Source organism: Strix uralensis, chromosome 5, assembly GCF_047716275.1.
Source record: "Strix uralensis isolate ZFMK-TIS-50842 chromosome 5, bStrUra1, whole genome shotgun sequence".
Lineage (NCBI taxonomy): Eukaryota > Metazoa > Chordata > Aves > Strigiformes > Strigidae > Strix > Strix uralensis.
In genome coordinates, this window is record NC_133976.1 from 6,669,013 (window position 1) to 6,693,181 (window position 24,169).

The window sequence follows — 24,169 nt, forward strand, 5'->3', positions numbered from 1 at the left end:
ATCTGAGTTTGAGCAGGAGGATGGAAATGGGGAGAGCAAGATCCTTGGTTCCCTCTTCTTATTTAATACTGAAAAAAACACAATAAAGCCTTGATGAGCCTTGATGGCCAAATAGACATAATTACATCAAATGTTTCTCACTCTTACAAGCATTCACCTGGCCAGGCATACATAGAAGTAAAAACTAAGAATCAGGGTTTTCTTTTGCAATGCTGAGTCCAGGGCAGAGGTTGAGGGGCCTGAGTAGTTGTTTTTTCCCCTTTAGATCTGGCATTTCTCACCTCCCATGGCCGTCAGCACTTAGGTGTGAATTGCTTGATTATGCTTTGCTTGGTGCAGGCTGCCCGAGTAGCCCCAAATGTACTGTTTCTTCCTTATTTTTAAAGGAAAAAATGGAGTAGATCTTTAATTGAGGTTGCTTCTTGTTGCTGAAGACACGAAAAAGAGCCTACAATAGAGTTGTAGGGGAAAGTTTACCGTAGACAAGGGCCTGAAATGTCCACTGTGTATAGTTGGGGCTTTCCAAAATGCTTGTTTCCATTATGCTCAGCAGGTTTCTTTTCCTATCTCTATACCTGTCCTTCCAATATTTCATTAGATTTATGGATAGTTGTGGACACTGACGATTTACTTTGGGGTTGGGGTTTTTTTGGTTTGTTTGTTGGGCTGATTGACACCTCCCAGTTTCCAGGGTTGCAAATGATTTAGCCTGCTTTCCAGTATATCACTGGGCTGCCTATAGGAAAGCACCTGGGAGTGTCACCAAAACCAGGCAATTGGGTCAATAGATGTGAACTTCTTTTCTGATTCAGACAAAAGACAATACTGCAGCATGATGCTGGAGTGCCCCATAGCTCTTAATAATGCCAGCCTGTGTTTGAAAGGTAAATAGGAAATGATCTCCATAGAGTACCCCTTCATGTTTTTCAGAAGAATTGAGCAAAGCACTCTGCCAAAATTCTGGTTTCCAAGCATGTCATCTCTCAGCCTTTCCATTTCTAACAGTGTTAGCTTTCCTTTCCAGTCCTAGCTGTTAGCATGCAATGCCTTTCTGTGCTTTGTTCCTTGTTAGTTCTAGGTTGGGTATATATTGAGTTAAAAGGTTCTGTGTGAAAGTGGGGAATTATTGTTATTATTATTATTATCATCATCATTATTTAGATGCTGCAGTCTAAGTAGTTCAAAAAAATCTCACAATTAAAGGTCAGTGTAGCTTGTAGGTTTACACACGCACAGTACAAGTAACCTTCAGAAATTTCCTCATGACAAGATAAGTGCAGCAATTATATTTAAATGAGTGCCGGAGAAAATTTCACTGTAAACTGCATTAGCTGCGGAGTGTATGCTGTAAGAGGATTTAATTGAATTAATGTTACTTACTATCAAATGCTCCATCTAGTGTATTGCCAGGTCTCCTTATTACTAAGAATAATATTTGGCTCATAAAGACCCCTGTTCAACTAAGCACACAGTTCTGATGACTTCAGCAAGTGATTAAAGTTAAAGCATGTTCTTCTCTGCTTTGCTGAATAGGAATAGGCTTGAAGCTAGGAGCGGGTATCAGTGTATGTGCGTAACGCGTAATCGCCGAGCCCTTTGAGAAGGCTCTTTATGGACATTCCTCTTACAGATGGTTTTCCATGTGTCTAGTGCAGGTGTGATTTTGGCATGAGTGTCCTTCCTAGTTTAAGTGTAGCTGTCGTGGATAATGGCTGCACCAGCGAGGGAGACGAGCAGCGAGTCAGGGTGTACAACAGGAGGGGTGTCGGGATGATCCGCGCCGGGGCTTCGGCGCCCTCCTCTAAAAGAGCAGTAACCGATCATGATGGCAGAGGGATTCCATTGAATAATCCTGGTGGTATTTTTAATGCTGTTATTAATGCAGGATTCTCACGCTCGCATGATACGGAGATGCCACAATGAGATACAGGAAGGTATTTTGTGTGACTTCCTACATAAAAGCAGAAATGCAAATAAGCTACATTAACATATTCACATTATATAAATAGAAAACTCAGACACATGGAAACACAGTGACATAGCCAGAGACTTGCTTCAAGCCAGTGATAAAGATATCCACAATTTTCCTACTCCGCTGTTATGTTTTAACCATTAAGGAGAAAATGTGATATATTAGATGTTTTTGCAGAATATTTTTGAATGTCAGAAATACCATTGAACTGTGCGTCTCCTTTATGTTTGATATTATTTTATTTTACTTTCATATGCATTCTTTAAAAAGCGAATACATGAAATCTAGCAAAAATTCTTTTATTCTCCATTCATTCAGCAACATAAACAAAACAAAAAAAGGTTTTGAACCCCTCTTTTATGGAAATTGCAGAACAGTGGAATAGTTTCTACAGCAACTTTCTTTATTGTTGGCCAAATCAAATGGCAGAAGTTTTTATTCACCTACGCATCTTACATTTTAATGATCCACATGTCACTCCTGAACTTCACCCACCCGTGTTTTTGCATGCAGTTGACATTCTGGTACAATCAGTAAGGCGCATGCCATTCAAAGGAGTTACAATCTCCTCTTTGTTTTTGTGTTTTTGGTTTTTTGGGGAAAAAGAAAGAGTAATTGCCCGTGTCAACTGATGTTCATTACATGGAATTGTTTAGCTCTCTTAAAAAACCATTGATCTGCTTTTCCCCCGTGAAAATATTCAAGGTCTCAGTTCACAAAAGAGAAATCAGCATGTAAAGCAGCAGACTAGCAATCTGTGCTGCAAGGAGTGAAAGTGCGATGTTCTGTGCAGCAAATGTCAGAAGTGCTTGCTATCTTAAAAAAAAAAAAAAATATTTAGTAATAATGAGAAACATTATTACTGTTGCAGTCAGAAGTAATTTTGGGGAACAATCTGTTTAAAAGTAGGAAATTTTTTTCATACATTTGTATGTAGCGTTTGTGATTGAACTTCCATTAGGTAACATCTGGTACAAACTATTCCTCTTTCTCCCTAAGTTTCATCACTTTGTTTTGTATTTAAGGAGGATATTACTAAAGGTAATTTGATGTCTCATTCCCGTTGGTGTGGTCATGGTTTTAACTTTTGAATTACTCCCTTGAAATAGGACAAAGGGAAAAAAAATGGGTTTTTTTATACGGAATATATAGTATTTAGACTTCATGGACAATGCCCATGGTACACTGTGTGCACACAGCAAGTCAGGAGTGAGGTGGCCTCTGCTGTGGTTCAGGGTCCGTGCGCCACAGATAACAAAGGGACCCGAAATCTGGGGCTTCAGTCTCATCCACATGCTCTTATTATAATTTGCTGTTTGTATTGCAGATGCACGTAACAGATTGTACAATATGCTGTACAAACAGATTGGTAAAATGATCTTTGTCCTGAAACACTGATGGCATAGATGAACAAGAAGGATTGAAAGCGTGCCTACATTGAAAGCTGCACAGCCCAGACGCCAGAGTTTTGGACCCATGTCCTCAACAAAAAGGGCTTTGTGCATCTTTATTGAAGCAATGATCTATTCTTACTGATCTTACTGTAAAGGGCTGAAATTTTAAATAAGATTTAAAAGAAAATAACAGAAAAATCATTAGAGAATGAGTAGGAGAAGGGAATGTGCCTACATCTCCCTTTCTTTTTTCCTTCTTTTTTTCTTCTCAACTAACAGCATTTCTCCTACACTTGCCAAGTCAAGCATGTCAAAGGAGCAGACTGTCAGACTTTGGGTAGTTGCTCACAGTATTGGAACAACACCCTGAAAAAAAAGGCTGGGAAGTGCAGGACTGAGGCTTTGATGACCCGACTCCGGGAGGCACTGCTCATGGCTCATGGAAACTCTGACGCTCTGGAAATGACAACGAGAGCAAGCCTGCAAACTTGGCTTGCTCTCACTGGGCTACTCAAACAGGAAAAATTCTAATACTTAATGTCTTTCTCGTTGACCAGGGCATGTAAAGAGATCATCCACTTATGCCCTCTGTGGTTAAGAAAACCAAGAATTGCTCATCTTATTTATTGAAGTAGCTAATGTGTCTTTCAAAGTGCCTAGATGTTAGCTTGTGGGGGAAGGAGGAGTCAGCATCAAGATTAATTTCAATGAAAATATTTTTGTGGGAATAGATTGCTCAGTAAATATAGATCATCTGCAGCTGGTAGAACAATGATATAAGCCTGTTTATATGTTTTATTAAAGCAAAAAACTATTTACATGGAAAAATGGAGGTGTCTGGATTGTGCAAACAGCTCTTTCAGAGGAACTTTGTTTAGCGATGAGAAATTATTTTTCCATTTCGAAACGCTTCTGTTTCTCTTTCATGTGAAAGTGCTCTTTCACTAAAATTATTAAAGAAACTTTAAATGTGAAGTATTGCTGATATTTTGGCAGTGGCTGTGGTCAGTAGTCCAAGTGATGGGAACTGATGAGCACTCAGAATTTAAACAACTTATGTTGACTTTGTGGTAAAAGAAACTTTATGCCTGGACAGGACATAAAACTTGGACCCATGTGGTTTTCTAGTTTTGAGGTATGATGGTACCTGAACGTGCCGGGAGCCAGGGCTCAGCGTCCCTGGCTGCTCATGGCTGAGCTACTATGGCCTTGGTCAAGAGAGATGGGTCTCTAGATCAGGCAAGAGATCTCATGTTCCAGCTTGAAAAGGTCTCAGGTTTGGAAATCTGACTTAACTGAAAAACGACCTGCTAGTTCATCCAGCTTGTTGTCTGCCAAATCCATGCTTGTTCTGTTTAGTGCATTCCTAAATGTTTTGTCCAATTTTATTTGGAAGTGGACCATAGGATGCTGTTTCCAACTCCCCCCCTTCCTCCAAGATTAAATGTTTTATTACTGTACTGTAAACACACACAGTCCTAACATTATTTTTTTTTTTGTATTTTGGTCCCCCCATTTTATTTATTTTCTGTTGTATAATCCCTGTTCTGTGTTAATACTGATGAATGGGAGGGATGCATTTTCTCTTGTGTAAAATAGTACTGGGGATAAACTCTGCCTAAGATTTTGGCTGACCCCCTCATCAGGCTTAGCTCAAAAATTAATTTGTCATTACCCAGGTGCTATACACTAAGCTTTATTGGCATAGAGGAGCGCCACATACTGTATGTTCTTTGGAAGGAAAAAAAAAGTGGTCTTGTAATCACTGAGACAGTAAACAGTCATTTCCAATCTAGTAATATTTTATATGAACTGGCACTGTATGTTGTATATCATCCATCTTGCTAATCCTTGTTCCACATTGCCTCCCACTTGAGGCCAAGAACATTACAGCTGTGCCAGAGAGTGGGTGGAAAAATAGCCTTATTATTAACCTAAGTTGAAAACATAATGGCTTTTTGAATGTCTTCATTCACAGATGCAGTCATACTAAAATATTAATACCCTTAAGTATAGAGAAACAGAACTTTCATTTAAAATCCATTGTCCAAGTGTGTTGCAAAAGTGAAAGCCTTAAAAAAGTGTTGTGCCCTGTACCTTTTGTTTTATGTTTTATTTTGTAAATTCCAGTATTCTGTAATAAAGGAGCCAAAATATTCTTAAGAGTAGGTTTTGAGCAATGTTGCTGCCATCACTAGCGTTGTCTTGTGATAATGAAAGAAGAGTTTCTCCAGTCTTCTGTTTGTCTTAAAACACAGGTAATAATCAAATGGTTATTGAAACACATACAATGATTTTTTAGTACCATGATCAAGCAGAGTTGCATTGCCAATGTCAGCATTAGTTAAATCTCAACCTCAGTGGGATCAGAAGTATTTAAGACACATGTGTTTTCTGGGAGCAACCATCATGAGGAGTAGAGGAGAAAACTGCAAGCCTCACATGATTAATCTTCATAGCACCCCAGCATCCTTGATTTACAAGCAGAAATGAGGGACCTCGCAGTGAAAACTGAGTAAATCTGCAGCACAGCATCACTGAAAAGCCACAAAAAAAGCAGATGATGCTTTTCTTCAGCTATAGTCATGGTTTGGCTTTCCTAGGTCTGTAACTCACTTCTGTGTATATCTTCCCAGGTAAAATATGAATCTTCCACAAATGCCTTTGGTAGGTGTAAGAGTTGCTCTTGAATAGTATTTAGAAAAAAAAAAAGAAATAAATCCTGATTGTACTAATTTATGACTAGCATGAAAAAATACGTCCCCTTTTAAAAGCAAAGAAAGGATTCAAACCTGCAGTGTATCGGGCCATGCGCTGTAAATCAGCCTAATTGTTTTAGAATTCAGAAGTGTTTCATCATTTTAAATTGGGCTTGTCTGATATTTAGTTCCACATTTTCGATAACTCTGCAGGACTAATATGTAGCCTGTTGTTACACATGAAAAGCTTTTTTTATCCTATCTTTTAAGACTGGTGGAATGAGAGGAGGTTGACAAGTAATCGCTTAGTTATCTCTGTGTCAAAGCTTATGATATGCATTATAGTTAAAACATGCAGTATCCAGTTCCAGAAGTAATTTTGCTATACATTAAGATTTATCTTTCTTGCATACAAAATACAAGAGTGAGTAATGCTGCAGTCTGATAGAAGATTTCAAATTGCTTGGAAATATCTTTAGATTTGCCCTAATAAGGCTTAGCAGGAGCCAGAATATTGTACAAGATATGGGTCCCAATCTTACCAGGACTTCCTTCCAAGCACATCATTATTCCCATATTCGCCATCGCAAGTGGGAAAAGAAATTTCACATTTTCAGGACATTATTTTGCAGTTTCTCTGTTGATCCACTGCACTCTGTGGATAAATATAAGTCATCTATGAGTAGGGGTTTCTTTGTGAAAAGACCAAACAATGCTTGTTCCCAGTAAGAACGGGTGGTTGCAAAGCTCGCTTGACAATCTAACCTCTAACCTACCATTCCTCAGTTCTCCTTCAGGAAAAGTTTGCATAGTTTTTGCTTAACATAGATATTTGAAGTGGTAATAACATGTTGAATAGAAGATGAGGGGCCACTGTGACATTAACTAAAGGATACTGCTACCAAAATATTATGATTGTTCAGGTTGGTCTTCGTGCGAAATGAACACTGATTAAAAGAAAGCCTTTTGTCAGAGAAGGAGCAGAGGCTGAAGATGAAATACAGTACAAGGACCCCTTGAATTTTTTATTTATTGTATTTTTTTTTAGCTTTCAGCTAAGACTGGGGACTTTGTTCTAAAGCTCTATGAGTTTTTTGGTAGCAAAGCACCGTTAAGCTGCACATCCGTGATATTCTGTTGGATGTGTTCCTGTGGCTGCCATGGTGACCTGCAGAGAACGCCGTGCAGAATCATGCTACTCCAAACGTGATTAGATACATTCAGGATCCGCATGCTATTGATGCCAAGGAACACTGAATAGTTTCATCTACTTTGCAGACAAGCTTCAGTGTAAGCCCTCCTGCCACTGCCTGCTCAAGGCCACCTTTGACAGCCGCAGGAGCCAACACATAGCTGTTTAGGCACTCGTTTTGTTCCTTTTCTCTATTTTTCCTTCTCCCTCTGATTAAGTTGCCAATCATCCAGCTTCTTTCTCTTCTTGTCCTGATAAGTTGCCAATCATTTCATACAGCCTGTACCTCTCTAGCCAAGTATTTCTCTTGTCATAACTTGGAAACAGGCTGCTGGAGATTTATTTTAAATCTTGATCTGATTAAATGCCACATCTTGATCTTTGGAGAGCCATAGGGCCTATATATCATAGTACTATCTTGTTTGGACTGCTCTGAACTGATATGAATTAGAGAACTTAAGACATGTCCCATGGGTCATCCAACACAGTCTCAATGTTCCGTTCCCTTAATAGATATTAAATATTGGTGAATAGTTTTTTTAATCAGTTTTCCAGGTCATACATGGCTGATAGTAGCAAGAAAGAAACCATCAATTGTATAAAGACTTCAGGGGGGAGTAACATATTTATTTGTATGATACATGGGTTTGTACTGGTTTGTTCTGGTCATCAAATGATTTATACAAAGATTTCAAAGTAGTAGCTTCATTTAGGAAGGTTTTCAAGAAATAAATAGCAATGGGAAATTAAGCAAAGCTGAAAGTGTTAACCGTGAAAAGTTCCTTTAAAATTAATGTTTGTGAGATTGCGAAATAGTTTTCTGGGGTAATTATGGGAAGCCTGATTCTGGGAAATCTCCAGATAGGACCAGATAAAACTTTGGAAGAATTACATGTGGAAGCGTAATGCTGTCCTCTCTGGGAGGGGAGCTTAGCTGAATTTTCCTGCCTCTAACAGTTTTATAATTCTATTAAAACTGCTTTCCTAGATTTGCAAGATAACACTTTCCCCCAGTATTTATACTTCATTAGCTCATTTTCCAGTCACAAGGAAAAGACTGTATGAATCATCTCAGCTTTTTTCTCTCATTTTGGAAGTACATGTGTTTCACATCTATTCTGCATCTCCCTTCATTGATTTTACATTAGCTAATCATTAGACAAAAATAAAGAATAATAATAATAAACTAGGATAATAATCTCTTACCACAAGTATTTTCCTTGCTCCTATGAGGATGCCCAGGTGAGGTCAAACATGAGCTGTAATTCTTCATCAGGACACTTTTTATTTTTACACTGTTAGTCTGTGCAAAATAAGATATTGTACAAGGGGCAAGTGTGAGTCAGGCTGGGGGGCTGTTGTGAGATACCTCTCAAATATCTTTGAGCTCGAGCTTTCTAAGCATGGATCCCACACACAAAGTGTGCTCTTCATTCTCATTTCTTGTGCTCATTAAGCGCTGCCATTTATTTTTGTGTGTCTGCACAAATATATGGCTTTATTACTAAAGTGGTTTGTTTATCTTTGCTGCTGCTGCATTTATTTTAGCACTCATCTAAACAATTAATTAGGGAAACACTTGAGTGCCGAATACACTTCTTCAGATACCACTCAGTTGTGGTTTTTTTTATTTCCAGGAGCATCAAGCATTTTTTAAAAAAAATCTTTTGCGTTTTTTTCTAACCAAGCCTTTTTCCCCCTTGTTTGAAGCTTCCACAGGCACAGTATATTGCTTTGAAAGATCATGGGGCCTGTTGAGAGTTCAAAGCCAAGTAAAGATGGTGCTTAAAGTTCAAAGGCTCTGTGGAGTTGCATCTTCATCTGCATAAAATTGTTTCAACCAACTAGAAAGATAGAAGAGTTGCCAGGAATTTCTTCTATTTCTTTTTTATTATTATTATAAAAAAAAGCTTAATTGGGGAATAGATGTGTCACTGCTAACAAGTTCAGGGAAAGTGAAGCTCCTTAGATGAAACACTGCTTGAAGGTGTACACAGCGTAGGAAAGATTTGACATGTACTGTGACCCTGTGAGAGTGAAACTGTGAATGCCTAAAATCAATATGAGATATGTAAGGGTTTATAATGTTGAAGTCAAGAAAGAATTGAAAGTGTTTGACTGCATTTTGGGCAAACGGAGCAGGGAGTATGATGTATTCAGACAATGAGTTTAGTCCCAAGTTTTAAAGATGGGGAAAGGTAACACATTTCTAAGAAAAAAGTTTTCAAATAGATGAAAATTAGCTCCCTGAAAATACTGCGTATATTGTAGCAAATCATGACTCAGAGTGGAGGCTTTGTTGGTTCTTTGACCAGCAGAGAATGCAGCGCCCTATTAGGTGGTTTGGCCAAAAGCGGTAAAATATGGGGTTGGGGGTGTTGGGGGAAACAGGCCATCGCTGATTCAAGTTCAGGGCCCTTTGAGGCAATATTTAACCTAGAATTTCTTCCCATGCTGCTTAAGCACCCCTTAAGTCAGCTCAAATGTCTTGTACTGATTTCTTCTGTTTCCTATAAGAAAACTTTTGGAGGAAGTGTGCCAGACTCTAGTGTGATAGAGAGAAGCAGCGCTTGCAAGTATTGCTCTGCTGTTACTCACGTTGCTATTATTACAGTATCTTTTTAACTCACTTTTTTTTTTTAAAATGGTGTCTTCAGAGTTCTCCTTTGGGCTCAGGGCATTTTATTCTTTCTATTTCACAAGCATAAGCTAGGGCACAGGGAGATTAAAGGCCAGATTGTTCAAAAGCATTTAGGCATTGGAAGGGTCAGGTGGGCATTGAACATTATTTTCAGAAGAACTTCAGCACCCTATTCCTAGAAGTGAATTATCCAAGGTCAGATTTTAGATTTTCTTGCAAAAATAGTATGCAAGTCCTCCAAATCCAGAGAAGTGTTGAAACCAACCCATACACCCTGTTCTTGCCAAGTTTCTGGGTAAGGGACACGGTTGTGCTTTTGTTGTTCTTTTTTTAATGGGTTTTCACTAAGTGTCAGCAATAGCAATCTTTCCACTCTACGCCTTCTTTTATAACTTCTTCTCCCTGGACATCTTCCTCTTTTGTCTCTTTGTACTGCTACATCTGGCTTTTCCTATTCTGTCCTTAGAAGACACAAGCTCAGACTTTTAGAGCTGTCAGGGCTGTGGGTGGATAGGTGGTCTTGTAATACTGAAGGCATGCATGGGATTTAAACAAAACTTCATCATATCAGATACAACAGGACTGGATAAACTATAACTTAAAAAATGCATCACAATATCAGCTTCTGAATTCATTAATTTCTTGATGTATTTCTGAAAACAAGGAGTGACACAAGATATTCTTATTGTCTTGCATGTCAGTGGCAACATGGGCTGTGCTGAGATTTTAGTGTCTCTGGTTCTGTTACTGTGTTCTTACTATGAAAAAATTCATTTTGTGTGTGAAATTTGCTAGTGAATGAAAGCTGGTTCCCAGCTGATGAGTACAATAAAACAGTAATTTAACTGATGCTGTCCGCTAAGTTAAATAAGCTTGCAATATATTTTGAGGAAGTTAAGCTGTGTTAGCAGGGATGCTGTGGAAGTCACTTAAGTTCCTTCATTGCCATTTCGCAGAATTGCAGGCTGGCTGAGGTTGGAATGGACCTTTGGGATTCACCTCATCCAACCCCTGCTCAAAATAGGGTCACCTACAGCAAGTTGCTCAGGACTGTGTCCAGGCACGATTTGAATATCTTCAGGGATGGAGAGTCCGCAGCCTCTCTGGGCAAACCGTGCCAGTGTTTGATCACCCTTACAGTAAAAATGTTTTTCCTTATTTTTTAAATGGAATTTCCCATATTTTAGTTTGTGCCCATGGCCTCTTCTCCTGTCACTGGGCACCACTGAGAAGACTCCATCTTCTTTACTTCTTCCCCATCAGGTATTTATACACCCTGATAAGATCCCTCTTGAGCCTTCTCTTCTCCAGTCTGAACAGTCCCAGCTCTCTTAGTCTCTCTTCCTATGAGAGATTCTCCAGTCCCTTCATCATCTTCATGGACTCCCTCCAGTATGTCCACATCTCTCTTGTACTGAGGAGCCCAGAACAGGACGCAGCACCCCAGATACATCTCATCAGGGCTGAGCAAAGGGCAAGGATCACCTCTAGGTGATGCAGCCCAGGATGCTGTTGGCATTTAACCAGTGAAAATAATTTCCAATACAGAACGCAGGTTTTTCATAGTGACATTATAGGTTTATAAATTGCAATTCACTCTCAAAGATTTGAAGATTTTAAAGTGATAATTTTATGATAAAGTTATGGTATTCTGAGTATTTTTCACTACAGAGTTGCCTCCTAGTTGAACTAGGACTCGAGTGGCTTCTCAGGAGTCGCAGTGCAATTAGAGGTTTCATGAGAGCAGTGGTCTAGAACTCTTACCAGGGAAAAACAGTCTTTAGTGATCTTTCTCAAGCATTCAAGTGAAAGAAAACATAGAAGGAAATCCAGGACTATGTGTGTGCTAGGAAGTTTGGTTTGCTACTAGTGAATATCAGGGTTGGAGACTGTAGGGCTTTTGAAATGTCATTAGGGAAAGATGTATCCCTGCCTACATTAATTTATGTAAACATGATTTTTGTAGAGTCTTTTTGAATTGAAATACAGTGTCACACCAATTTTCTGCTGTAAGAATGGATTAATAAGGGAGGACATCTTAATTTTTCATTTCCATTTTTTTTAGCATCTGTGCTCTGAACCCTCTTTCTCTACTATATCCAAAACCGCATTTAGCAGATGGAAAAACTTAGAAGTTAACTTGCACAGAGGACACGTTAATTCATTTCAAAGCCAGTAAACTCAAATCAGTAATTGTTGTCTGGCCAAGGAAAAAGGAAACAATGACCATCTGCTTGGAGGGAAAGGATAAGGATTGTATAAGGGAAGAAGAAAGTGAATTAAAGATTAAGGAGAATTAGTGTGAGAATAAGAACGAAAAGAAGAAAAGAAAAGGTAAAGGGGAAATGAGGAGAAGGCAGCATAAGAAATAAGTGATTATTTGTGTTGTAGTTTCATTTAGATGTCTCCCCCAAATCCAAGATTTCTTTGTGATACAATGTATATACATAGTGACAGGCCTTGTTTAGAATGATTTCCAGTTAAAAAAAGATATTTCTCATTTCTCCTGTATTTTGTGTACATTCTTTTGTGTATTATGCGGGTGGGAAGTACAGTGACTTTCCACGGAAGACCCCTCACAGAGCTGGAGACTGGAATACCATCTCCCCACCCTCTCCCCCTGCTGTCCTACTTGAAAACTTTTTTTCCAAAAGCTCTGACAGGCAGGTCTTTTTTGCAAGCTTTATGGACTGATGTGTAAGATCCCGATTATTCTCAATCCCTGAGATCTAGAAATGTGAATGGACCAAACATGATCTCGACAAGAGGTGCTGAACAGCCACTTTGATTTTCTCGCTGGTGTTGTTTGACTGACAGCCTTCCATCTCACAGGGCTGGGAAAGCAATGACTCTCCCAAGATATTTACACTGGGTGGCTGCTTGGAGGGGCTGGCAGAGGAGGCCAAGCCAGTGGTGTTTCCATCAACCCGCAGATCAGGGTGTTGACGCAGCACTGATGTGCGAGTCCAATGCCACCGGCTGTTCACACATAGCTTCGCAGCATTTTTCTGAGTTTTTTGGTCATCGCTCATCTATTAGCGAGCCCAGACCATTACAGCTCAGCTTACATCCCAACATACAGTAATGGTTTCTTTAGGGACAGATTCGTTAGTAATGACATGAAATTGCCTTGATGCTGTAAACCTGATTTGTATGTATTTATTTACCCTGCCACCACGTATATAATCTAATTCTGCATCTGCTTTTTCTTCCGCCTTTGTCACCATCTAGTGCAAATATCAAATGAGTATTACCAATCTGCAGATGTGGAAGTTGGCCCCTTTCTTGAAAAGTAAACCAGAGAGTACCAGTGTGCTTGCCATTCGCTTCCCAGTCATTACACAGTCAGTAGGAGAGTTCAGGAATTTCAAAAGCTGTCATTGTCCTATATGAAAAAAATGTACATTGAAATTCTTCAGATACTTTTACTGCTATTAGCCATTTAAAACTGTTTAATATAAGTGGCTTATTTCAGAAAGCAAGAAAAGCAGATTCTGGCAATTTTGCCCTTGATATCTTTTCTATCTGTGTCGTACTTTAGTCAAAATTTACATAATAATGGGTAGGGAAGTGTTGTGGCACACGAACCGGTGCATATTAGTTCTTAGTTGCTTTCCCAAAAGGCTTGAAAATGCAGCAGATTTAATCTAGGTCAAAAAAAAAAAAAAAAGAAAAAAAAGAAAAAAAACCCACTTCCATTTTGTAGGCAGAGGACATTTATAGAGAGCATTTGTATTCACAAGGGTACGGGAATGACAGAGTGTGACTCCTCCAAAAGAGCTCCCCGGTGCAGCTGAAGGCTGACAGCAAACTAGGACTTGTGGCCAATTAACAGAAAGGCCGTCATAACTTGCTAGGCATGGAGAGAAAAAATTGAGCTCCATGGGATCATTTTTCACTGGCCATTTACAGGGCTGTTACTGGCCTGGAGCATTTGTGCTTTAATGCGATAGAGGCGGTTCGGGGCATTCTGGGGCTGGTGCATTGCCGCCCTGGATGTTATAACCAGGAGGAAAAATAGAGCATAGGGTGGAATTTGGCATGTCTTGGTTGTGAATCCTTCTCTCATACGAGCCCCTGCCTACATTCAGCTAATGTATTAATATTAGAAGTGGCATCGCTATAATGTGTGCTGTCATTAGAGTAGCAATGCGGTTTCCTGGCTGGTGACAGGATTGGTAATACGGTTTCCATCAGGGTGCCAATTATATCAAACTATTAGCAAACCTGAGCTAATTGGGAGGCAGCATCGTTAAAGGTTGATTTCTGCACTATATGGCAATTCTATCAGGGATTGCTTCGGGACTGAATCATTGCCATCGTACTCTCGAGTGAATCCATATACAATAGAGCAAGAGGATGGTGCAGGTAGGAATCAAAATGTATCCCTGCCTTAGACACCTTCTTTTTCTGTCCAGCAGAATTACAGCAATAGTTGGATTTTTATTTCTGAAAATGTTTTTTTGCTTTCCTTTGTCAGGAATGTCTGTATTTGCTATTCAGGTAGTTCATGTTTTTCTCTGTTTTTGTATGGAACCACCCAACCAAAATCTCTAAGACTTGAAACACTTCTAATACTAGACTGGTATCTTCCATACAGGTTAGCTAATTACACTAAAATCTGTAATGCAGATGAAATGCTAGACAAGGCTCCCATTGCACAAATTTAACGAATGTGAAAAAACTTGTTGCCAAACCACACACCTGAACTCCTGTAGTAATAGGTCTTTTCAGTGGCTTTAGTGGGAGAGAATTTTTGATGTCTTCATTGCTGTTTGGAAAATGACAGTGTAGGTCATGGTGGGCTTGGTTGCAAATCACACTGTTCAGGCAGCTGTTTGTGATTTACGGTGCACATATTTCAGCATTCGGGTGAACAGCTGGAATGCAAGAGACCCTCTTAAAAGGCAGCCCTGTTAAATTGCAGTGTAATGTTTAGATTTTGATAGTGGAAGAGTGAATGTGGAAATCAGGAGAGGAACATTTGGAGGTAAAAAAAAAAAAAAAAAAAAAAGAAAAATCCTCCTTAACTTAAACTAGCTTGAACTGTGCTGGATTGACAAGAAGCTACTGTCCCCATTGAGATTCTAAGCTTGTATGAAGCCAGCATCTGTTCTGCTTGCAAATGCACACACAAAAGTGAGCTTCATTCACAGAAAGAAAGAAACATAGCGGGACTTCACTCATTTAGCCTTCCAGGGCCTTCAGTCCCTTGATCTGTCAGCCCCTTAGAATTCAAACGCAGCCTTTAAAGGAATTTTCAATTCACAACATGATGACTTTGTTGATGTCCTGAATGCGAATGTATTTTGAATTGAATTTGTCTGCCAGGATTCCATTACTTGCTAAAAGAATACAGAGTTCAATCATCAGATAATCATTATAGCTGTTTTGAAGTGTTTATTTTATTAGTCTAGAAGGTAAAGCAAATTTCATACTTTTAAGTTGTTGCAGGCTTTGCAGGCGCACTGATAAGCTCTTGTATTTCTATACCCTATGGTTAGGGTTCAGATACTGGCAGCAGGTGATAATATGCACAACGCAGGAGAGATCCAAACTGACAAATTTTGACAGTCGAAAACTATAGAAACTCATAAATCAGACCAATGAATATGAGGAGGTTTTTTTCTCCTATATCTTTTCTCTTTTATTCCCAAAAGTTAAATTTTCACTCCTGGGAAATTGCAGCACATTTTTCTTCAAGCAAATCAAAACCTCAGAGCATCTTGTAGAACAGCGTATTTTAATTCCTGTCCATGTCTAAGAATTATTTTCTCATATTGGTGCACATGTGTAATTCCTAGTAACTTTAACCTAGGAACTGTATATTCAGTTTAGGGAGCTGTAAGAGACTTTTTCGCACCCAAAGCAAGATGGAGGTTGCCGTATTCATTCAAGCATGAAATCCTGGCTGAGAGATTAAGCCTCTTACACAGATCCCAGTGCTGTTAAATGCCAGCGAGGACTGTGTAAGCCACATCTCTGACTGGAGGAGAGCTTCCTTTTGTTAGTTGTTCAAAATTAGGAATGTAAACAGCTCTCACGGAGTAATTAGTCTGTGTTTGAATTGGGAGAAAGTGATAAAAATAATGACATGACGTTGCTCCTAGCGATATCATATGGCTGTAGCTTACACCCTGACAAAGCCACGTCTGCTCTACTGGGTGGATGGGGCAAGGGTTTCACAGGTGACTAATTTGGGTTGGTGGAGCAGAAGTCGCACTGACGGAAAAGTCCTGTTAAAAGGTCACTAACAGCTTTTTGAAAAAATCCTCTTGCTTACAAGAACAACGGCATTTTTTGAAGTTTCATGGGGAAAATGCTGCAATTTGTCGTAATTTGACAATGCGCGTAAATGTCCTCCACAAACCCAGGTGTGCTGTCAGCAGAAATTCATGGGTATGGTGGTGTGACGGTCCTCACCATTTGCTATTCTTTTTGCCCATCCCTAACTTCTCAATGGTTGCTTTAGTGAAGCTGTGGCTGCACAATCCCCATGTAATCCGCTGCTGCCATCTTTGACAGTGACTCAAGTAAAGCTGGTTTTAGCCATACGCAAGGCTGTTTGCCCCTGTCGGTGTCTTGCTAAACAGGTTTCTGTGGAAATTAAATAAATAAAATCTCCACCACTGGTGCTAATTGGTGCCTTTGGCAGCCTGAGCAGGGGCTTGTGAATTGAATGTGTCATGGAGAATTGAATGTGTCAACTCTCTCCCAATGGCTGGGACCTTGAGGTCTTTTTCTGGCACTAAATTTCCTTTGAAAAAAAGAAAAAGAAAAAAAAAAGGGAAAGAGAAAACAAGCTGAAATAAGAGATCTTTTCCCCTTTTTTTAATGAGGTGTTGAAGTTGAGCATTGTAGTGTACACACTGCAGCGTTTTCTTGTCAGATGCTTTGAGAAGTAGGACTGGTTTCTGCCTTTGTTTCTCAGGCATCCCATTTGTTGCTATTAGACGCTGTGCAGCACGGGGTGGCAGGTTTTATTCAGTCTGTTCAAGCATCTGGCAGAATAGCCATGAAGTTGTTGCCGATGTCCTTAAGGGACTGTAGGGATCCGCATGATTCATTCAGTATTTTTTCTAGGTACAAAGAAAAAATGTCTTACGCTGTAGTAAATACGGTTCCAAGTAGAGCACAACCAGCTTACCAAAACGCAGGAGATTTGCTGCTTTGGAGGCACTGACTGGAAGCACAAGCTCTTGTTCCTTTGGTTGAGAAGATACTAACCCACATGAAGTTAAACTGTGCTGTGTTTCAGGCTGTTGAGGATCAGCAGAACCATGTCCACAAACCAGCTCACCATTTAAGTCATCCTGATAGGAGGGGAGAAAGTTATCATTGTCAGGTTTTGAGTTGTTTGGATATCAGAAAAGTTTAGTTGTGGATCAAGCTACTGTCAAGTTTGTGGGTGATGAAGCCAATATTATATGTGCACGGGACTGGAGAGAGGAAGGCTGGGGTTTTTTTCTTTTCTCTTAGTAGGAAACATACTTTTTCTTTTCTGGCAGTGTCACTGATTTGTCTTTGGCACTATTACATTTTCTTAGGGAAAATGGAGGAAGGAAAGTCATTTCCTAGTTGTCTTTCAGCAGGTGCCAGCTACAAGTCCTAAAGCACAGATTAGCTGTGTTCTCTTTTACAGGCGTCTTCGCTTCCGATATTTCTGCAGAAAGGACTGAATTTGGTACTTTCTCCTACAGGAGATAGTACTGAGGCAAGGGGCTTTTACACTGGAGGCATCTTCAAAGCCAGCTCATTGGAGCTGCAGAGGTTTGCATAACTTGGCAGCAAGCATCTCTGGAAAGTCCATAGGCTGAGCTGTGTTTCCTTCAGGACCATGTGCGCTTTTGCCTTTTCTGTTCTTCTGTGTTTTCTTTTTTTTAAGTCCAGCCCCAACCTCTTTAGCAGATAGCTTCACTATCAGGTGCCCACATCTGGTGCCCATGCTCGCCTCAAACGACAGCAAACCATCTCTTGTTTTGTTGTGCTTTTTTTAAGAAGATACAAGCAAAATGAGTCCAGAGAAAGATTTTATCCATGTGCATTTTCAGATGTGTCAGTCTGTGAGCTTAGAAGTCTCGATTTTTGTAAGGGTCCGATGACCTGCCTAAAACATCTGCACGTTTCCCATTAAGCTACTGTTTTCTCCCAGTCCTCATTCACAGAGACATTTTTCTCTCCTGTGCTATTACTTCCAAAAAATGTCTAGTTAAAGGGTATTTCACAGCATATTCATCTTTCAAGTGCAGTTCTTTCAAGTAGTGCCAAGAATGATAAACCAATAGATTTCAAACTTCTTATCAGAATAAACCCACAGAGCTGAAATCTAAAATGAAACTCTTCAGACCCATGGTAAAGGACATCGCAAATGCAAAATCATGACTACTGCTTGATATTTTCCACTCTGAATCCTCTCTGCTGGTTGAAAAGCTTTATATTAAAAAGCTAATAAACCAAATGAAGAAACAATAGAAGGTAGACTTTGGAGCTGGCTGGCAATGTTTTCTCAAAGTCATGCTGTTAAATGGCACAAACTCGAATTTGTTTCCCATTTTCATTCCGAAGTAAAATAATTTAAATTTGCAGATTTTTCCAGTGGAAGTGAAGATTTAGAAATACTCACAGAAAGCACAAATCTTAACAGGCTGTGTCTGTCTGTAATACTCATCCCTGCCAAACAATGTTTGGCTCACTGCAATAATTATTAAACTGTCTCTATAGTAATCTGTGAAATTTTAAGGAACCTCTTGGCAGTATGAAAAATGTTTCTCTCAGCTGAGTTAAGTCTGCATTACCTTCCTGTCCATGTATTGCATTGCCTGCAAGTGCTTTGCTGCATTAGGGATAAACTCGCTGTATTCCAGCTGGGAATACATGATTACCTTTGCTTGTTATAAAGGTAATGGTTGTCACTGGCCTGGCTGCAAAGCCGGAGGGAGTGTTCACAGTACAATGCACAGCTTGAGCCAAGTGAGAGGCAGTGGATGGGGCATTCTGGATTCAGCCCTTCCTTCCATGGTGTGGTACGAACCACCTCCACATGTTTGCTAGCTGTGCTCTCCTGTGCACGCTTTCTCCTAGGTCTCTTTTGCTGCTACGGGGATGCTGCGAGGTTGAACAAAAGCAGGCATATCAGGTGGGATGTGATGTTTCACCTTGGTCAACATGAGGGAGCCAATGCAAGCAACATCTTTGCTCACTGCCCAAAGGATAGATTATTTTCTCTGTGTCACGCTCTGAGGGAACACCGAGGCTCAAGAGCCAGGGTTTCTTCTATTTATTATTTGGTTTTGACATTTGTCTGGAGTTGCAACAAATCTCTGCCTGTGATTAAGAGAGTAGGATTGTTGTCTGATTCATCAGTAAAATCTGCATCATCTTGTTTGATAAAAGTAAGTTTTTACTTCACTAGCCACTTCTGCCTCCCAGCCAACATTACCCAGCATGTTTTCTCTCTCCCCATAGCAGTTGGGTCACCGAGCACCCCATCTGCAGTCACAGAGCTCTAAAGGAGTTTTGGGGTCTCTTCTTAATGTGACATGGCTCCAAAGCAGGAGCTGCCCATATCCACAGGACAAGGGCTGCATTCAGCCCCACTGCATTTCCCCTATGGACAGAGTAGCAACTGATTAGCCTCTAAGGATGTTCCTACATTACTGATTTACTGTGCTGGATGGGAGCTATTTAAGTGTGAATTTTCCTTGTGTCTATACCTGCAATCTTGTGTTGTGCACATAGGTGTGCGAATGTTGCTCTCAAAGTGGTTTCCCTCCCATTGGGAGTATAGTTGAAGTCACAAGTTGGGATATAGTGTTGAGCATCCCACCTGCAATGTGGATGCAAGGTCCTCCCACAGTAACCTCTCCACACGTGCTCTGTGCATGCCTCCGAGCAGACTTCATTGCTGTGGGACATTGCAGATTGCAGCAAGTCAAATCATGGCCCTTGTTTCTTTGTCCCACACCTGTCAGGTTATAGCTCTTCCCTGAGGATCTGCCTGTGAGCCCTGACCTCACCCTGGGCTGGTGTTGAGCTGCCTAGGTTGTGTGTGCTGTGGAAGAGTTAATTTAAATGTTTGCAGTGGAGAAAGTGGCAACAAGCTGTGTTTGGTCCCACAGACCATTCTGTTGGACTGTGCTGCCAAAGGGGAAACCATAGGATTAAGGCAACTAAAACTGTCTGCTTTACTGAAGGTTAGACAGATAAAGGGTGAGCAGAGCCTCACTTAATGCTGTCAACCATCAGCAGCTTCCACTATCCCACCAGTGGCAAATTCTCCTGTAACTTATTTTTCATTGTTGCAACTGAGATGAGTGTCCTACCTCCAGTCCTACCTGGTTTCAAATAGGGGGGAACAAAACTTAGCTCTTACATATAAGGCCCTTTAAATAAGGTCCTGCTATAACCTGATTTTCTGCCTGGGATGCGACAATGAATTCCTGCTGCTTGAACTCGCCATGTTGCTTATATTCAAAGTATAATGGGGAGCCTTCAGAAAAATATAACCTTATTTACACTGTACAAAGCCAATTGGATTTTGGTTAACTTAATTTCTAAGTGATTACAGTTCACTAACAATGTAGGTGTGCTATAGATGCAATGCACAGGGGGTGACTTTTTAGTTTAAACCATACAAGCTTTCTTTTATTCATGTCATTCAGGCAGCCTCATGATAATTCACATTTCCAGCTTTCCTGATGTGTTGTTCAACCACTGTTTTTTCTCCCTCCCTATTGTACTCTCACAAATCATACTCACTAATTTCTGAAAGCTTTTCATTTCTCTCTATAGGTTGTTGTTTCGTAACATTTTATACAAGAAAAGCTGCTCTTGAGGCACAGAATGCACTGCACAATATTAAAACTTTACCTGGGGTGAGTACATTTACTTTTTGATCCTCATTATTTTATTGCCAGAAAAATAGCCCTTTTGCTCAAGATGCTGTTTGGTGCCCCAAATGACCTTGATCTCTTAAAGGGAGGGTGGCTAACCTGATGGTCTGTCCTGTAACGGTGCCAGTCCTGTAGCAATGGCATCATCTCAAAAGGCAGTTGCTCTTCTGTAGAAAGTCCCTTGGCTGGAAACAGTGCTGATTCCTGCTGACTAGAAGCAGTTACTGAATTGCAATGTATTTTTTTTTTTTCTTATTTAAGGAGGAGGGAGGAGGAAAAAACATATGGCAGAAAAACACTGCACCATTGGGGCTTCTAGTTTTAAAAGGGAGAGAATAGGAAAAGACAAAATACAGCCAACTTTGCTAAATGCAGCCTTTATCCACATGGTTTCTAAATAACCTGACTGCATCAGCGTGGTGGCTGCACATCAGGGTACCGTAGAGCGTGGTACCACACAGCACAGTGTCATCCTGTTCCCTGCCACCACCTCTCCGCAGCAACCTGTTCTCACTGATACATCACACAGGTGCTTGGAACAGTTGTGGTTGTGTTGTACAAACTGTAGCTCACATTATCCTACAGTAGTTCAGATTTAAGTTACAGGGCTAGAGAGAAGTATATCACTCGTAATTCCATGACTTAACTCTGAAATCTTTTTTCCAATGTTTTCATTTCTTCTGCTGAATGTAGCCAAATACTTTGGGGATGGAAAAGGAAAAATATAAATATATATATATGTATATTCCCTCTTGATATAGGGGATGTGTTCAAGTATATGGTTGTAGTGTATGGTTACAGACACAAAAATAAATAAATGTATACCACACCGTATAAATAAATAGAACATTGACTAGACTGACAGTTATATGGCCAATATCTCCTTAGTTCCTATGTGCTGTATGTGAAATTGGACATTATGTGTTTGAAAAATTCACATCTGACCAGCTCACTTTATGCAACTCCTGTTAGGAAAGCCACCTCATTTGTCATGGAAATGACCAGTGTAAAGTATGTTGGATAGTTACCCATGAGTCCTGCTAATTCACCAAGATAAAATGGGATTCCTCTGTCATTTGTAAATGAAAATGCTGGAAAAGGTGGTAGGAAATTCGCAGAGGTAGGCCAGCTACAGGAAAATAAAAAGAATAGTTGTGGCACTTCACATTCAAGTGATGTTTTCCAGCAACTGACCCTTGCAAGGGACAGTATCAAGACCTTACAAGCCTCTCAGTGGCAGGCTTGGCTTTTGAGGGCTTAGAGGATGGATGTGCCATCCTCAGAGAGAAAGGAAGGCTCTGAGGGATGATTCCCTTTTGAGACCCTTTTGGAGCTCAGGTTGCATCTCAGCATCCTCTGGCTCTGCAAACCCCAGTTGTTGGTTCCCACCCCACTGCCAGGAAATGCCAAGCCCTTGGATGAATGATCTCTAACCCAATGTAGCTAATGTTGCACTTAACCCAACTCGTTGTGTAATTGCTCTCCAACATGCTTTGAGTCAAATGGCTGTGCTGACTGGCTGGGCAGGATGGACATCAGCAGAGGTGGTCCTGAGCTGCTGAAGCAGCACCCTGCCCAGCCAGCATCCCTGGCTCCAGGTAGGGTGTGGGACCCTACGCTGAAGGTCTACCACGAGATCTATGCATCGCTTCCCTTAAAAGCAGAGAGGGTCCTTTTGTTTGCTTCTCTGTTCTTCCCTGAGCCCCATGAGCTGGCTGCTGTGTTTTGAGAGATCTTAGTTATCCCAGCAGGTGACTCGGAAGGGCAGGCTCCTTCCCTGACCTCTCCATGTACAGGTGGCAAAGCTGGCTCAGCTCTGCATTGCATCTTACTTGAGCAGGGCATCATTTTCTCCTCTGCTTTTGTACAGCTAACAAGCATGTAGCAGTTAAAAAGACTACTGTACCTTTTGATTTTTTTTTTAAAATAAAACTCAAAAATATAATTTTTTTTTCTAATGATATCTCTAGCTCTTTGTCATTTAAAACTTTTCAAGCTGTGTTTTTCTGTTCTGACTGTGAGGTTACAAACTTTTCTTTTAAGGAAATGTGAAAACTACATTCCCATGACTCTGGGGCCTGGGCTTTAAAAATATTCCCGATACTGCCAGAGATGTTAAGATTTTACTTTGAGATAAGTTGTTATACCTACTTCTTAAAGAGACACATCTAATAAAAAGAAGCAACTCCATTACTTCTCTTTGAGAACGATTCAGCATATATTATATAACAGATTCAATATTTTGCACATGCTGTATGCTGAGATTCAGCATATATGGTGATACCTTTATGCTGCCTTTGTGCATTCCCAAAACAACTTCCTTTAAGCACACTTTAAAGGTGTGGCACACATGCTGAAAACACTTCACATTAGCAGGATTCTCCTTATATGAATTTTAGTCATTTCCATGTTGTTAGGTCTTGCCCGCTAAGCAGCTTTCACTGAACGAGCAGAAATTGGTAGTGGATAGGTCCATGTGCAAAACATTGTCAGAGCAAATGGAAGCAATCTTCTGGCAGAGTTACAACAAGGGATGAATTTGGATCAGGTTCATTTGGGCATCAAATGTCAGCTTGCTTCCAGTAAACGAGATATGGTATGTAGGAGGTTCAGTAATAAGGTGTCTCCTGGAAACAAAAGAATCCGTGCCTTCCACTTTTACTGTAATACCAGCACATGTCAGATAAGAGGCATCCTTAAATAGCCCAGGAAGAAGATCTGAGGCAAAGGCAGGTGATTTATTAGTATGAGGTAAGGAATGATGGCAGCTGCAGGAGCAGGGATGCTGCGGCGGTTGGAGCTCGCCTGCGTTTTACCTGCACACAGGTATAACCCACACTGCTGCAGAAGCGTGGAGGGGAGCACCTCGATGTTCATTAAATGATAGAGGCCAGATTATTTCTGAGCTTAGTCTCTTCATTTCTTAAATGCAGACCTGCTCCATGTGGCTCGGTAAGCAGTTTTTGGATCAGCACTGGTGAAGCCAAAAAAATGTTTGTTTAGTGTGAAATTTATCCCCCTTCCAAGACTGCACGTTCAGTTTAATTTAGGTAGGTATTTGAGCAAAGCTGCAGTGTTCTGTTTCTAGATCTACTTTTTGCATGGACCTCACCCTTAACAGAGACATGAAAACAGGAGCGCTTTATCTGCTCCTTTGAGCTGCACCCTCTTAGTGGACATGAAGAAAATAAGACCAGACATAAATGATTAATGCAGAATCTTGGAAGAAAATATTGCAGGGTGCCTTGCTGTTTGATTACAAGCCTTGGAATTAGTCAACATTTCCATAATTCTAAACCAATATACACCTGTTTTCCCACTGTGATGTGAAGGCACAACTTAATTTAACAGAAACCCTGCTGTGCTAAATCTCTCATTA

At 40.3% G+C, this 24,169-nt stretch overlaps 1 protein-coding gene across 10 annotated transcripts in view; it reads left to right on the forward strand.

Moving 5' to 3' along the window:
- CELF2 (CUGBP Elav-like family member 2) overlaps positions 1-24,169 on the forward strand; it is a 385,790-nt gene that overhangs the window by 260,839 nt on the left and 100,782 nt on the right. For all 10 annotated transcript variants that reach the window (XM_074869739.1, XM_074869737.1, XM_074869735.1 and 7 more), the window contains one exon: positions 20,690-20,772. In XM_074869739.1, coding sequence (XP_074725840.1) covers positions 20,690-20,772 — 83 coding nt within the window. The remainder of the gene's footprint in view (positions 1-20,689; positions 20,773-24,169) is intronic.